General features: G+C 39.2%; 2 protein-coding genes across 10 annotated transcripts in view; one reads left to right on the top strand and one right to left on the bottom strand.

Moving 5' to 3' along the window:
* MTFR2 (mitochondrial fission regulator 2) overlaps positions 1-15,204 on the top strand; it is a 228,074-nt gene that overhangs the window by 57,660 nt on the left and 155,210 nt on the right. The window lies entirely within an intron of this gene.
* Positions 1-15,204, bottom strand: part of PDE7B (phosphodiesterase 7B) — a 367,442-nt gene that overhangs the window by 7,936 nt on the left and 344,302 nt on the right. For all 6 annotated transcript variants that reach the window (XR_003428420.1, XM_027085677.1, XM_027085669.1 and 3 more), the window contains 4 exons: positions 14,070-14,161; positions 8,605-8,749; positions 6,546-6,642; positions 1,581-1,661 (listed from right to left, as the gene is read on the bottom strand). Coding sequence is in view for 5 of the 6 variants with exons in the window: in XM_027085677.1 (XP_026941478.1) it covers positions 1,581-1,661; positions 6,546-6,642; positions 8,605-8,749; positions 14,070-14,161 (415 nt within the window). In the remaining variant the exon portion in view is untranslated. The remainder of the gene's footprint in view (positions 1-1,580; positions 1,662-6,545; positions 6,643-8,604; positions 8,750-14,069; positions 14,162-15,204) is intronic.

Here is a 15,204-nt window from a genome sequence, read left to right on the forward strand (position 1 = left end):
ACACATATGGCCACCTTATCTTTGATAAAGGAGGCAAGAATATACAACGGAGAAAAGACAGCCTCTTCAATAAGTGGTGCTGGGAAAACTGGATAGCTACATGTAAAAGAATGAAATTAGAACACTCCCTAACACCATACACAAAAATAAACTCAAAATGGATTAAAGACCTAAATGGAAGGCCAGACACTATAAAACTCTTAGAGGAAAACATAGGCAGAACACTCTATGACATAAATCACAGCAAGATCTTTCTGACCCACCTCCTAGAGAAATGGAAATAAAAACAAAAGAAACAAATGGGACCTAATGAAACTTAAAAACTTTTGCACAGCAAAGGAAACTACAAACAAGACGAAAAGACAACCCTCAGAATGGGAGAAAATGTTTGTAAATGAAGCAACTGATAAAGGATTAATCTCCAAAATATACAAGCAGCTCATGCAGCTCAATATCAGAAAAACAAACAACCCAATCCAAAAATGGGCATAAGACCTAAACAGACATTTCTCCAAAGAAGATATACAGATTGCCAACAAACACATGAAAGAATGCTCAACATCACTAATCATTAGAGAAATGCAAATCAGAACTACAATGAGGTATTACCTCACACTGGTCAGAATGGCCATCGTCAAAAATCTACAAACAATAAATGTTAGAGAGGGTGTGGAGAAAAGGGAACCCTCTTGCATTGTTGGTGGGAATGTAAATTGATACAGCCACTATGGAGAACAGTATGGAGGTTCCTTCAAAAACTAAAAATAGAACTACCATATGACCCAGCAATCCCACTACTGGGCATATACCCTGAGAAAACCATAATTCAAAAAGAGTCATGTACCACAATGTTCATTGCAGCTCTGTTTACAATAGCCAGGACATGGAAGCAACCTAAGTGTCCATCAACTGAGTTTGGTTTTAATTGGAGGGAACTGCAAGGAACAGAAAGACTTGCTTTAAACATAGATGGAATTGGTAGAGTGTTTCAAGGAGTGATAGAAACAAACAATTACTTTAGAGGCATTAACATCACCCTTTAACATTTTCGTGCAATTGACACTTGAGAGTGTGGTCCTAAGAGAATGAGACTGAAAATCCATTTTGAAGTGAAGACTAGAGAAGCATGGGATCTCATGTCACATGGCTGGTGGGGCCTGGGCCTGGGGACCAAGCCCCTAGTATTGAGCATTGACGATGAAGGGTAATGACCAAATTGGAAGGATCCTGAACTGCAGATTTCCCACCCTTCATGTCCTAAAGAGAGTGCGAGCTAATCCAATCTTCAGCAGCCAATAGTTGATTCTTGTTACTTTCCTCTACTCATTTGGTTTTGATTCAATTCTGAACTACAAAGTTAATACAGGTTAGTTATTAAGGGTCTGTAACAAAGCCTTTACCCTATTTTTCATCTCGGTAATTAGTCATGACTAGAGTGTTCATTTGGACTCAGCCATTCAAAGGGCCATTGATTAAACCTCTCGTTTGGATCTTGAGAAAGCTGTGTGTAGATCTTCTTAGTGACTCTTAGCAGAGGTGCTGAAACTGTTGATTTAACATTAAAATTGAATTCGACTCACCAATTTGTATACTAGGGATTGAATCTTTCTGTTGATTGCAAAGAGGACTAATTTCCAGTTCAAATTTCTGTTCAAGGTCACCTAAGAAGAAAAAAGAAGAAACACATTGGTAATCGAGAACCTATAAGAATGAGTGTTGATAGTTTTAATGATCTAGTTGGAAGAAGTTATCTGGGAATTACTGTTCCCTGCCTTATCACTAGGAACCCTTTAGCAACAACTGGCTCTGCCCTACTCCGGTAGCTTCTGCGAAAATTTAAAATATCAGAGTATCGACGATCATTTACAATAGGCTCATTGTAAATAGGTATGCTCTGGGATTAGAATAAGCTTTTGAACAAAAATCTATAAAAACAAGAAAACGAATGGCCAGTTTCCTAATATGAGATGGAAGTTCTGGTTTTAAGTTGCAGATTAAGAAAACAGGTTTTATGCTTTTTCTCTCCTTTCACTCTGCCTGACCCTCATCTGGTTTCACCTGAACAACCGGGAATAATTAGTAGGCAGGAAATCGGGAAGAGGAAGTAGAAAGATCTCATTTGAAGAGCATCTCTGTAGCTACAAAATTAATCCAAAATAAGGGTCTGGTATCTTTCATTCTTACTCCTTAGAGTTTTACTTAGTGTAAATGAAGGTTAAAGAAAGTATAAAGCTCAGGATGATCTTTCTTTTTAATGTCTCCATCAGCTAGAGCAGAAAAGAAATACATCATGCAAAGCTTTATCAAAGTATTTTATCAATTCTTCCTGAAGGTGAAAAATTGTGCATAATTACTTCATTGGGAAAAACAATCTGGTTAATCAGTACAGCAGCTGGGTCTCAGAAACACTTAGCTGAGTTCAGTTGTGAGTGCACTCCTCTAAACTAGAGGAGAGAAACACATAACAGTTATATCATGCTTACTGTATGTCAGGCACGTTCTAAGCATTTTACCTATTTAATTAATTTAATCCTCATAACAGCCTCACTATAACCCCCATTTTACAGATGCGGAAATTGAGATGAAGCGTAGGGAAATATGTTGACCTAAGGTCCTTCTGCCAGTGAAGAGGGGAGCCTGGATTCCAACCCAGAAAGTCTGGCTTCAGAGGGTCTGCGCTTAACCATTAAGCTAGGATCTTTTGAGATGCCACATGTCTGTCATTTTCCCTAAGACTTTCGCCATGGCTCCCATGGTCTCTCGGGCCCTCGTGATTCTCAGAACTGATGTGAGGAAATCACTTTGGCTTAACTGAGGAGTTCAGGGAAGTCAGATGATAATAGCCTTCTGAGGGCAGAGCATGACACCATTTAATATTAAAATGAATTCTCCTAAAGTTGGTTTTACTCCTCACCTCCATAGTTCTGTTAATAGTGATTTTTCAGTTAAGTCTGACACTTTGGAGGAGTTGTCTTTGATTTTTCCCTTCCCTCTACCCTCTGTATTGAGGAAGCAAATCCTGTTTACTCCTCTGTTGAAACATCTATTTTCCCTACTTTCACTCTGCCTGACTCTAGTCTGGTTTCTTTCTTTCTTTCTTTCTTTTTTTAAATTGAAAAATAGTTGATTTATAATATTATATTCATTTTAGGTATACAACACAGTGATTCAATATTTTTATAGATTATACTCCATTTAAAGTTATTATAAAATATTGGCTATATTCCCTGTGCTGTACATTACATCCTTGTACCTTTTTAAAAAAATTTAATATTTATCTTTATTTTATTGTTTTTTTTGGCTGCACGGCATGTGGGATCTTAGTTCCCTGACCAGGGATCAAACCTGCGCCCCCTGCAGTGGAAGCACGGAGTCTTAACCACTGGACCACCAGGGAAGTCCCACATCCTTGTACCTTATTTATTTTATACCTAGAAGTTTGTACCTCTTAATCCCCTATCCCTATCTTGCCCCTCCCCCTTCCCTCTCCCTGCTAGTAGCCTCTAGTTTGTTCTCTGTATCTGTGAGTCTGTTTCTGTTTTGTTATATTCATTCATTTGTTTTATTTTTTAGATTCTACAGATAAGTGAAAACATACAGTATTTGTCTCTCTCTGTCTGACTTATTTCAGTAAGAATAACACCCTGCAGGTCTATCCATGTTGTTGCAAATGGCAAAATTCCATTCTTTTTTATGGCTGAGTAGTATTCCATTGTACACATACACCACATTTTCTTTATCTGGTTTCTTTATAACTCATTCCGATTTTTTGCTTCTTAGCTAGTTTCTTTCGTATTTCTTCTGCTTCAGTTATACATGTTGCCCTAATTGTACTTTCTAAGATGACTCCCATTGCCATGTTCTCTACTTTTAGCATGGTGTACAGGGGCCTCAACAGATCCTCATATTCTCACCTTCTATGGGATCAAGCTGGTCTATGAGGCAGGGGGATAGTCTGCAGTGCTTCTGTCCATTTCTGCTCCTCTCTGTCTAGACCACTGGGACTGTCTGCAATGATGGAAATGTTCTCTGCACTGCCCACTATAGTAGCCCCTTGAAATCAGATCAAGAAAACTGAGGAACTAAATTTTCCATTTTATTTAACCTAATTAATTTAAATTTAACTAGCTACATGTGCCTCATGTTTATCCTATTGGAAAGTGCAGTCACTACACATCCTTGAATACCCAGCTCAGATTTGGCCATCCTCAGCACTAGGTCTTCTCCTGTGGCCTCTACCATAATTGGTCTTCCAATTGGATCATTTAGTCATTCACTTATTTCAACGTATATTTACAAAGCACTGCACATTTCAGACACTTTGTTAATCAATGTAGAGAATACAAAGAGGAAGATTGGAGTTTCTCTCCTCCAGGACCTCTACTGGTTAGTATTTTGAGCTTATGAAACATTAACTATAATTCTTTGCCTCCTTCATGACACCCCCAGTGGGTCTTTGCACATAGGAAAATCACAGCTTTGCTGAGGATTAGACAAGGCTGGAAGCAGATGTTCGACGAAAACTTCTGGGAATCTTGGTTCATTGAGAAATACCAATCTGCAGTTACAATAGGACAGAAATTCTACTTTTTTAAGGCACTGAGGGGACGAGGGTGAATGATGTTTGAATCCTATGTCTGTTCTGAGAATTTAACACTGTCTTCCTAATTCATGGGATCTCATCTTCCTTTCCCCTTCTGTCCCTGACCTTGATTTTAGGGTTTTTCCTTTGCTCAACATCACAAATCATTAAAGATACTTTGGCTGGGACTGTTAGCAGTCTGTGGAAGCCCAAATCCTAAACTGAAAGCCAGAAGAAGATTAGTCAAAGTGATACAAATGGTGCTTTACAGAATTTCTAAAAAAATAGTTCAGTATGGAGGACAAGAAGTTTGGATAACCCGAGAGTCTGGTCTTCTCTTAAATAAGCTGAACTTCTGCTAGACCATAAGGCTATTAAATAAAAAGGACCCGACATACCCTCTGAATTCTCCTTTCTCTGCTAGGAAACATGCCACAGCAAAGTGTTTGAAAGCTCACCTTTAGTGATCAGAGTTACACATATTCTAGGTTGTTCTATCTTATGATGCTGCACATGCAGATTATTATGAGGACAAGTTTTTGCCAAGACATCTTACAGATTACCTTTATTGGTAGATCCCACTGATTCCACTTAGTTAACAACTTCCACTCACCAGCTCTGTGGGCCTTACCATCTGCCCAGGGGACATGGTCCAGGCCCCAAACTGCTCATAATCCAAATAGGGCTCAAGATAAGCAAATGAAAGGGTTAAACTCCAATCAGTGCCAACAAGAACGCATGACTGAGTCAAAACCAAGAGGGACAGAGTAGAATCATTGCTTGATCAAGGATGAAGATCCCAGCCCTTTTCTCGCTATGCTATTTCCATATTTTCTGTATCTTATAGTAAAGGAAGTATTTATCTTATCTAACCTGAAACCTCCTTGCTCTAAGTTCATCATATTTCCTTTTGTTTTTCTCTCAGTGGAGATTTTATATCATGGGCAAGTAGAACTGGCCTTTTGTTTTCTAACCAGTCACACTCATTTGAAGTGAAAGGACACAGAGAGGGAGCTCCATGAGTGCTTTTACTCAAAGGAAAGAGATGCGGAGCACAGCCTGCTGGTCCCACATGAACCCTATCCGTTCTGCTTTGTCTTCTGTCTTTGGGACCATCTCAGTGTCACTGACACATCTTTCTACGGAGCCTTCTCCAAAAGGCTCACTGTTGCTACTTGACCTCCCCACAGAACTGGTATGTGGGACACTTCAGGCTTTATTTGTTCTCAGCCTCTCAGACCTGATCCTGTCACTAACATCAGGGCACTGTTGTGCCTGAAAAAACATCCCGAGCCCTGAAACCGGGCCTGAAGAAACAAGCTGTGTTTAAAGGCCAAGATCCCACCCAACATCAAGATCCTGCTGTTAATTCACTGCTTTACTTCTGAATGAGGTTAATCTCTTAAAATTTATACCCTAACTTGGGGCCACTTGTCTTTTCACTGTATATATTTGAGAGGACGAACACTGGCCAGCTGTGCTCTATTTCATTATTCACTTTATTTAAGAAAGTGAGGGAAAGGAATACAAAAAAAGTCTAAGTCCTTCTGTCAGAGTGGAAAACATTGATCCCAAATGGCATTTAGCCTTTAGGCTGTGCTCAGCTCATAAAAATGAAGGTCAGAGTAAAAATCAAACAGTCCTGCACATTCTTATATCCACAGAGAAAAACCATTAACAAATTATATATATATATATATATATATATCCCCCTTTTGCTCATTTTTACTGTACCTCATTATTACCTGTTTCCACAGTAAATCAGTGTTATTTATTAATATTTTCAAATTATTTCCAGAAAAGGGCTGGATGGTTCGCAAGAGGGTTAAAAGAGAAAGGCTGGGATAATACGAGTTGATGAAAGAACAAATGTCATGATAGATGATCCATTCCCTGTTTTCTTAGGATAAATGCCTGAAAGGAGAAGGGGCAATGAAAAGTCAGCTGTCGGGTCACTACTAACCTTGCCTGTAGAATTCTTCACAGACCCTTTCACTCCATTGCTTGCTCATCTCCCAGATTCTACAAGGATTGCAAATGTCAGCACACTTCAAGGCAATCTGAGGAATGACAGGGCAGGGAGAGAGGGTCAGAGGATGATCTTTGAGCAGCAAATGCACCCCAAGCCCAAGGGGCCATCAGACCTGCCAGTCGGCCTCATGGTACCAGTCCTGTATTTATAGAGGCTCCCCTGACGTGCCTCCTCAGGAAAACAGCACTTATTCATCATGGCACAAAACCTTCATTCAGAACTCCCACTTTATAGCAGTGAGAAGGAGAGAAGAGCCATCATCCAAGGACACGGAGCTACCTGGAGGAGACTTGGGGCAGGCAGGCCGAGGAAAGCCGTGGCCTGTTCCTGCTGCTCCACTCCTTGTGGGCAGGGAGGCCGCAGGGGCCCCAGCCAGGCTCAAGTGAGATCATTGGGACCTCACTCACTCTCACAGTGGCCACACTGACCGAGTCCATACATTAAATTATTTGTGTTTGCATTTATATGCCCGTGTCTGTGTGAACAAGCTCAGACTGCCAGCCAGGGAGCTGAGTCATATCAAGCCTAGGAGTGTTTGGTTTGCAGAGATAAATCTGGGCCTTCTTGGCTTTGCCCACACTGTTCTGCATCTGGGATACAGCTTTTGTCAGAGATGCTGACCCTAGGAGGGTTTCCTTGGATTTCCAGAGAAATAAGTTCTCCCCCTTAACTACCAGCTGCCGAGAGCCCACTGCCCAGATGGGCTTCTGGTGGTGTGCCCGTCCATCAGCAAGGTCTGTTGGTTTGGACCGAGTTCTTTGGGATCATAGAACTGCTAGCAGTGCTGGGGTCTGGGAGAGCCTGAATCATATTAAGTTGCAAACCTGGTTGGTTCTTCATTTCCTGGTGAATGCGGACACCAGTACATGTTGGAGTAGGTCAGGGGCAGAAGTCCTCTCCAGGTTCCGCCCTTGAGGGATTTGTGTGTGTTAGCAAGCTTTCCTTTTGAAATGCAAGTGTCCAGGCCAAATCTTTCAGCTAGTCACAACTAGGCTTGAGTCATTAAAATCAGGCATCTGTGGCACTCAGGGACGAGAAGACTAGTTTGGGAAGAAAGAAGGAGGGAGATACAGTTTTACAGCTGGGAGGAGGGTATTTCCTTAAAAGGATGGAGCAGTTGGACAGCTTCCAAAGGCAGCCTGAAGGCATGGAAGGGAAGAAACAGTATGGTTCAGTCTACCACGTGCAGGTCCACGTCCGTGGTTAAAGCTGGCCTATCTAGATGCATCCAGGATTCATCCATTCAGTCTTTTGTGCCAAAAGGAAAGAAGGAAAATGAGAGAAAATGGAAGATCAAGCAAAAGGCTCTGGTTTGGATACAGCAGGTCAGACTTCTGCTTCCAAGGTCCACTTCCCATCTTGTTCTTTCTTAACTTTCACAAATGGCTTTTTGCCATGGAAGGAAGCAGAAAGGGTTGGGCTTGATATGATTCAATGCATTCAATTAAACTTAAAATCATTTATTTATTGGTGCCTAAAAATGGTAAGACTAGGTAAACACGTCTGAGCCTCAGATGAAAATATGAGTTAAGGTAGTAAAAGGAAGGAAAGCAGGGTTTAATTAAATAGGCTTTAGGTAGAGGAAGGATACTCGTTTTTCAATTTTCGTTAGTACTATAGTTAACATAATATACTTTTGTATTAAAGAAACAGTTTTCCACATTGCACAGGTGTGACAGTGATCAGCTCTATATCAAGGCACAAAATGTGGTAGATGCTTACTGCATGCAACTACACAACTCCGTTGTGGTGAAGCAGTTACCAAACAAGGAAAAATGAGATATTATCAACTTACTGATGTGAAACCCAGATTTTACTTGCTTGGAAACCACTTAAAAATTTCATGTCTCAAAGTTTTTAATAAAGTAGGTCACCGCTCTAGCTTATACCATGGGAGATATTTCTTCTCAGATGAATTAAAATGATGGATCGTGTCCTTAAGTGTTATACCCAGTGAGGGTAATGACTTCTTTTTGTTGTTGTTGTTTACCTGAAGCATAAAGTGCCTGTCGTGTACATCCTCCAGGCTTAAGTCTTTATTGTGGAGGTGAGCTTTCAATCTGGTCAGAAATTCATTCTGTCTGTTGATGTCTGTTGCCAAGATCAAGGAGCCCAGCTGCTGTTCAATATTCTGTCTGCATCCGCAAGAATGAAAGAGAAAACACACACACAAAGCAAATTCCTTTGAGGAGGGTGATGGATTCTGTCATCATCAGGTGGCTTGTACTCTCATTTCTGCCTCTGATTCTGTTTATTACACAGAATCCCAGTCCTTGCAGCCCGAGAGTGATTCTTTCACCCACCATCGTTTCTGTCCTTGGATGGGATGTATGTCAAGGACTGGACAGAGAGATTGAAACCATGGGTGAACAGAGTTGTGGCAGTTTATACATTCCCATGGTTCCTATGGGTGGGAAGATCGAAAGCCAACGAGAAATGTATGCTTTAAGGAGGACCCAGAAAGACTCACAGAATCACAGGCATTTGAATTGTGCTTTTTATAGAGTTCAAACCAACTCAAACTTTAAGATTTGCATGGGGAGAGAAATGGGCATGATAATAGTAACAGTAATGAAGACAATAATAGCGACTGATTCTGTGGAATGGAAAGACCCATCAAGGGGACAAAACTGATAGGTTGGAAAGAGATACTGGAACTTAAAAAAAAATCACAGTTGATTAAGGCACCATTCAAAAGCAGTGGTCAAGCAATATATTGGTCAACAGATGGTATATGGAAAATGGGATATTTTGGAAAACTAAAACAAATCAGAGCTTATCCTCACATATGGAAAGTAATCAATGGGAGGAATATCCGTACCTATTTTTAAAATTCACCTTTAAAAATGAAGTATACTTAAGTAGAGAGCATAGAGTACACATATACAATTTAATGAATAAATATCAAATAAACATCTTATAATCACCATCCAGGTCAAGATCGTTGCCTGCCAGTACCCCAGAAGGTCCTCATTGTGTCTCTCATCCAACCCCACCTCCCCTCAACCCCTGAAGTAACCACTCTCTTGACCTTTGTTTTAATAATTTCCTTGCTACTTATAACAATTTTACCACCTGTGTATGCATGTTTAAATAATACGGTTTAACTTTAACTGCTTTTGCACGTTAAGTTATGTGATAAGTATCAGTTTGTGACTTGCTTCTTTAGCCTAACATATTTTTGTTGTTGTTGTTGTTTGCGGTACGCGGGCCTCTCACTGTTGTGGCCTCTCCCGTTGCGGAGCAAAGGCTCCGGACGCGCAGGCTCAGCGGCCATGGCTCACGGGCCCAGCCGCTCCGCGGCATGTGGGATCTTCCCGGACCGGGGCACGAACCCACGTCCCCTGCATCGGCAGGCGGACTTTCAACCACTGCGCCACCAGGGAAGCCCATAGCCTAACATATTTTTGAAAGTCACCTAAGTTGATGTGTGAGCTGTCGTTCATCCATTTTCTTGATTACATTGTATCCTATTGTAGGACTATACTTCAATGTATTTATCTGTTCTACTTTTGATGGTAACTTGAGTAGTTTCTAGCTTTTGACTACTATGGAAAAAATGACACAATAAACACCCTCATGTACCTCCAGTTACACATGTGCAAAGTTTCTCTAGGGACTATATCCAGGAATAAAATTATTGGATCAGAGATGTTCATCTTCAATTTCTTAGATATTGCTGATTATTTCCAAAACAGTTGTGTAAATTTACACTCCAAACAGTAATAGATGAGGTTCTCATTGCTTTATAGTCTTACACTTTACTTTTTTTTTGCCCATTTGCCAATGTCACGCAACTCATTATAATCTTAATATGAATTTCCTTGATAACTAATGAGGTTGGACATATTTTCATGTGTTTATTGGCCATTTCTATTTTTTTGGTGAAGTTTCTATTCTAGTCATTACCTACTATTCTATAGGGTGGTTTCTGTTTTGTTTATTGCTTCTAAGAGTTTTTAATATGTTTTCAATAATGGTCTTTTGTCACTTATGTGTTGCAAATATCTTCTCTCACTCTGTGGCTGGTCTTTGTTTTCTTTATGATGTCTTTTGATGAAAGGAAGTCTTAATTTTTAATATAGCTTAACCTAAAAATATTTTTATTTAGGTTAATATTTTTCTCCTATTTAAGAAATCCTTCCTGCCTCTGATGAAAATATTCCCTACATTATATTCTAAAAGCTTTATAGTTTCATCATTAACATTTTTGTTTTTAAGCCACATACACATCTTTAATCTACTCCTGGACATTAGAAATAATCTCAGAAAACAGGCAATTCACAAAAGAACTTTAAAATGTTCCCAAAATATGAAAAGATATTAAATATTCTTAGTGTAACAAAAAATATTAAAACAGCTATGTGATACTATTTCCCATACTTTTATTGGCATGGATTAAAAGCAACTGCTAAATAATATGATGAATTAATGAATGATTGTGATATTTAATGCTGTTGACAATATGGGGAAATCTTCCTTCTTATTCTCTGTTAGCCAGAGTGTAAACTGGTGCAGTGTTCCTGAGGGTAATTTAGGAATTAGTGTTAAAAGCAATAAATATAAATAATTTGACCAACAGTTCATCTACAAATTTACTATGAACATGTTAGTAAAGATACAGTTAGTAAAGATATATGTTATGAGAATGTTTATCCTATTGTTTAAAATAATGAAACATTCTAGGGAGAAAAATATCACAAGAATTCATAAATAGGAGATTGGTTAAATGAACCATGTTACAAGCATACTATGCAATTATTCATATGATGATGTATAGCTATATTTATTGACACGGAAAAATACCATGTTTTATTGTTATGTTTAAAAACAGGATACAAAGTATGTAAGACACGATCTCTATGGTCATAGAGAAGAATTTGGAAAGACACAGGAGAATTATGAATGATTTTCACTTAAAAAATAATTTTCAATATTGTATGAATTCTTTAAAAATATGAATATTTATTAAATTTATAACCAGGAAACATAACTATTTTAGTTAGGTGAAATATTTCATGAACCAGGTTAAAAGGCAAACTAAAAGCTTCAAATAATATTTACAACATATACCAAATGGTTACTGTAGTTAAAATACAAAAACTTCTTACAAATGAATAACAACACTCAAAAGAAAATAAGAAAAGATCAAACGCAAAATTTTGTTCTCTAAAGAAATAACAGTGGCCAGTAAATACATGAAAAATTTTTAGTCTCATTTGTTATCAATGAATCTCTCTCTCTCTCTCCTTCTCTTTCTTTCTCTCTCTCTCTCTGTCAAATCTGCAAATATTTTAAAAAGGTAATAGAGATAAAACTCAATTTTGGTGATGGTACATTGGTAGATTTTCTCATAATCTACCAGTGGGAATACAGGTAGATGCAGCTTTTTGGAAAAGCAATTTGATAGTATACAACAAGAACCTTAAAAATTCACACCTTTCTTTCTGATCAATAACTCCTAACCACAAACGGTTTCTGAGAAAATAGAATATCGTAGTTTGGGATAAAAATATATGTTTAAGGATGCTTGTTAAGCATTATTTGTAATGATATAAATTTGGAAATCATCTAAATTCCCAACAATAGGCAATAGTCATTACAATTTGATGCAATGGAATGCAGTACTTTATTTTAGCAGCAGGTTTAATGATATGGAAAAAGACCTTTACAGCAAGTGAAAAATAGCAGGACATACACTGTATGAGATAACTTCCCCATTTCTTTAAAATATAGTTGTACTGAAAAGACGACTAAAAGGAAACAAACCAGCCAGGTTAACATTTGCTATTCCTGGACTGCCGGATTACCAGCAATCTCATTTTTCTTCTTCCTATTAGGTTGAATCATATGAAACTGCCAATATTCTACTGTTCTGGGCTCTCAAAAACAGCAACTTCATATGGTGCAAACTAATACTTTTCTGATTTTTTCGTTAGTGTGTATGGTTAACCTGTCTTTCAGAATCAGAAAAATGATTTGAAGGCATTTACATGAGGACAGGATATTCACTATGAGTAGGATGACCGTAAATTTCATTATAAAGTCCTTTAACATATATTATTGCATAACAGTTTTTCTTCTAGCAAAAGCAACTTATAACACTATGTTCCACAAAAACATATAAAATATAGTATTTTTATTTGGAATCCATAGGGATGAGTAGAAGTATCTTAGGAAATGAATATTAATTGAGCAACGAGCAGGATTAAGGAGGGCGTTACAGGGACAAATCTGGTCCCAGGTTCCTCCTCCCTTTTTCCTGTTGTTTTATTCCTTCCTGTCTCCTTCTCCTTCCTTCCCTTCTTCTCTCTTTCTTTGGCTTCCTTACCGTTCACCTCTTCCTTCCTCCTCCTTCTTACTTGATTTTTTGCTCTAGTTTTTAGTTCTTTTTGCACTTAATTCTTTCGATCTTTGCAATGTATTGTTTTAGTAAGAGGCACGAGTTTTTATTCCATGTGTGAGGATTGGTTTTATTTGGTTTCGGGGGTAAAATGTTATCAGAATTGAAGTTCCTTCCACATATTCCACTTTCTTCTGGGTGCTAGGGAACAGCATGAGATAGAATCAGCGTGCCAGGGGTAAACGTGCGAGCCCAGAGCATCCTGCCTGCTTTACCGAGAGACACCACGTGGTCCTTGACCTTAAGTTTTGTGCCCTTCAGAAACATGGTACAGGGATCTATTTACTTTTTCCCTCCTAGCTACCCTGGGTTCTGTGCATTTGAATTAAACAGATAGGAATTAGCGGTGACCTTGGAAGACAGTGCAGCAGCTAAATTAAGGCCAATATGGTACAGCAGCTAAACTGAGGCCAGGTGGAAATGAGGCCATGGTCTTGGATTTAGTAGGACTCGACCTAAATACCCGGGCTAACAAACAGTGGACCAGGAAACTAGTATTTCCCTTTCTGTTTAAAATGCAAGAGACATAGGTAAATTCCTGGTGAAAAAAATTGCTGGGGCCAATTCAGTTACTTAACAAAAGACATTTTAGAAAAGAATTCCTGACTTCTCCTTTTGCTAAGACTGGCAATAACAAAACACGCTTTATTGAACTAGGCTTCAATCTAGCTTGGGAACTCCTGTGTTCCTTCTTGATAAATATTTATTATTTGGATCTACACAGGAGGACAATTTTGCTAACATAAAAGACAGGAATTTGGCAAAGCACAGCGTTGATGCCGAAGAGTGTGAAAGCTGAGAGCTGTTTATTATCTCTTTTCCTGACGTTAGGTCCTACGCTCTCCAGGCCCTTTCAGAGTTCACAGAGGGATTCTGGTTTCTGGGTTGCTGTAACTGACACCGCATCTCCTCTGATAGGCAACCAAGGCAGCACGGGCCGGAAGCACAGCGGGCTGGCTCCCTGCCATTAACCCTGGCGGTCTCAAGCCCAAGAGAAAGCGGCTTATCTCTAATGTGTGGACATCGGTATGTTTCATCTCTACGTCACTTACGTCATTTCCTTTGGCAAGTGAGCCAGAAGTCTTGATTCTCGAAGCATGCCGATCGTAGATCGCCAGTGGTGATTCTCCAGCACAGACATATTCTAGAAAGAAAGAAAATTAAAACTATAAATGGGGGAGAAGCCAGATACCGATCTCTCTCACTGAACACAGCTCCGTGGAGGCCAGTATTTTCCCTCTGGCCAGTTGGTACCTGATGACATAGAGGCAGAGCAGAAATACAAAATAAAACAACCGCAGGCCTATTCTCAAGGCTATAATAATAGTGTGTGTGTGGGTCAAGGCCCCGCTGACCTTCCACCAGAGGGCTGAATGCGGGTCTATTTCTAGCAGCCGCAGTCCTGTCTCTGTCTGGTTTTGAAAGCGCATTCAGGTAACAGTGTAGAAGAAAGAAAGTGAGGCAGTAAAAGTAGGTAGTAATGGATACCGTAGGGCTATGTGCATAATATAATCCCAAATCACACTACTCAACAGAACTGAGGCAGGCCTCACAACCTCTGGTGTGATATGCGCCCCAGTCAATGCAGTCTTGTTTTGGTGGCTTTGTGGTGATTTATTATTGTGGACACTAAAGTCTGAGAACCACTGTCAGTAATCTTCGTGATCAGTATATCGGCACTTAGCCCATTAGGTCTGGGTTTGAATCTACAGTTGCTTCCTTGTTCAACTATCTTGATATTTCTTCCTTTGTGGAAACCTCTACTACATCCAATCTCTCCTTTGACCTTAAGTATGCTGCCTGTCTGAACATTAGCTAACCATTTAAATAATGAATATTTCTTACAACCTACTGTGTTTTGTTCTATATTAGCAAACATTATGGCCTTACCACTGACTTCATTTACAGAGAACAGAACTCTTCTAGTCCCCAAGAAATCTTTTCCCTTTATTTTCTTATTTATTTATTCATTCTCCATTTTGTTTCAAGAGGTGTTATAAACTTACAAAAAATACGGGAAGATAGCATTTATTAAAAGTGAGGCTAAATTGTCAAGGCATGGAAGCAACCTAAGTTTCCATCAACAGATGAATGGACAAAGAAGATGTGGTGTATATACATACATATATATGTGGTGTATACACACACACACACACACACACACACACACACACACACACACACACA

Source organism: Aethalodelphis obliquidens, unplaced genomic scaffold (assembly GCF_003676395.1).
Source record: "Aethalodelphis obliquidens isolate GAN/ISIS:26980383/991018 unplaced genomic scaffold, ASM367639v1 scaffold3, whole genome shotgun sequence".
NCBI classification, from domain to species: domain Eukaryota; kingdom Metazoa; phylum Chordata; class Mammalia; order Artiodactyla; family Delphinidae; genus Aethalodelphis; species Aethalodelphis obliquidens.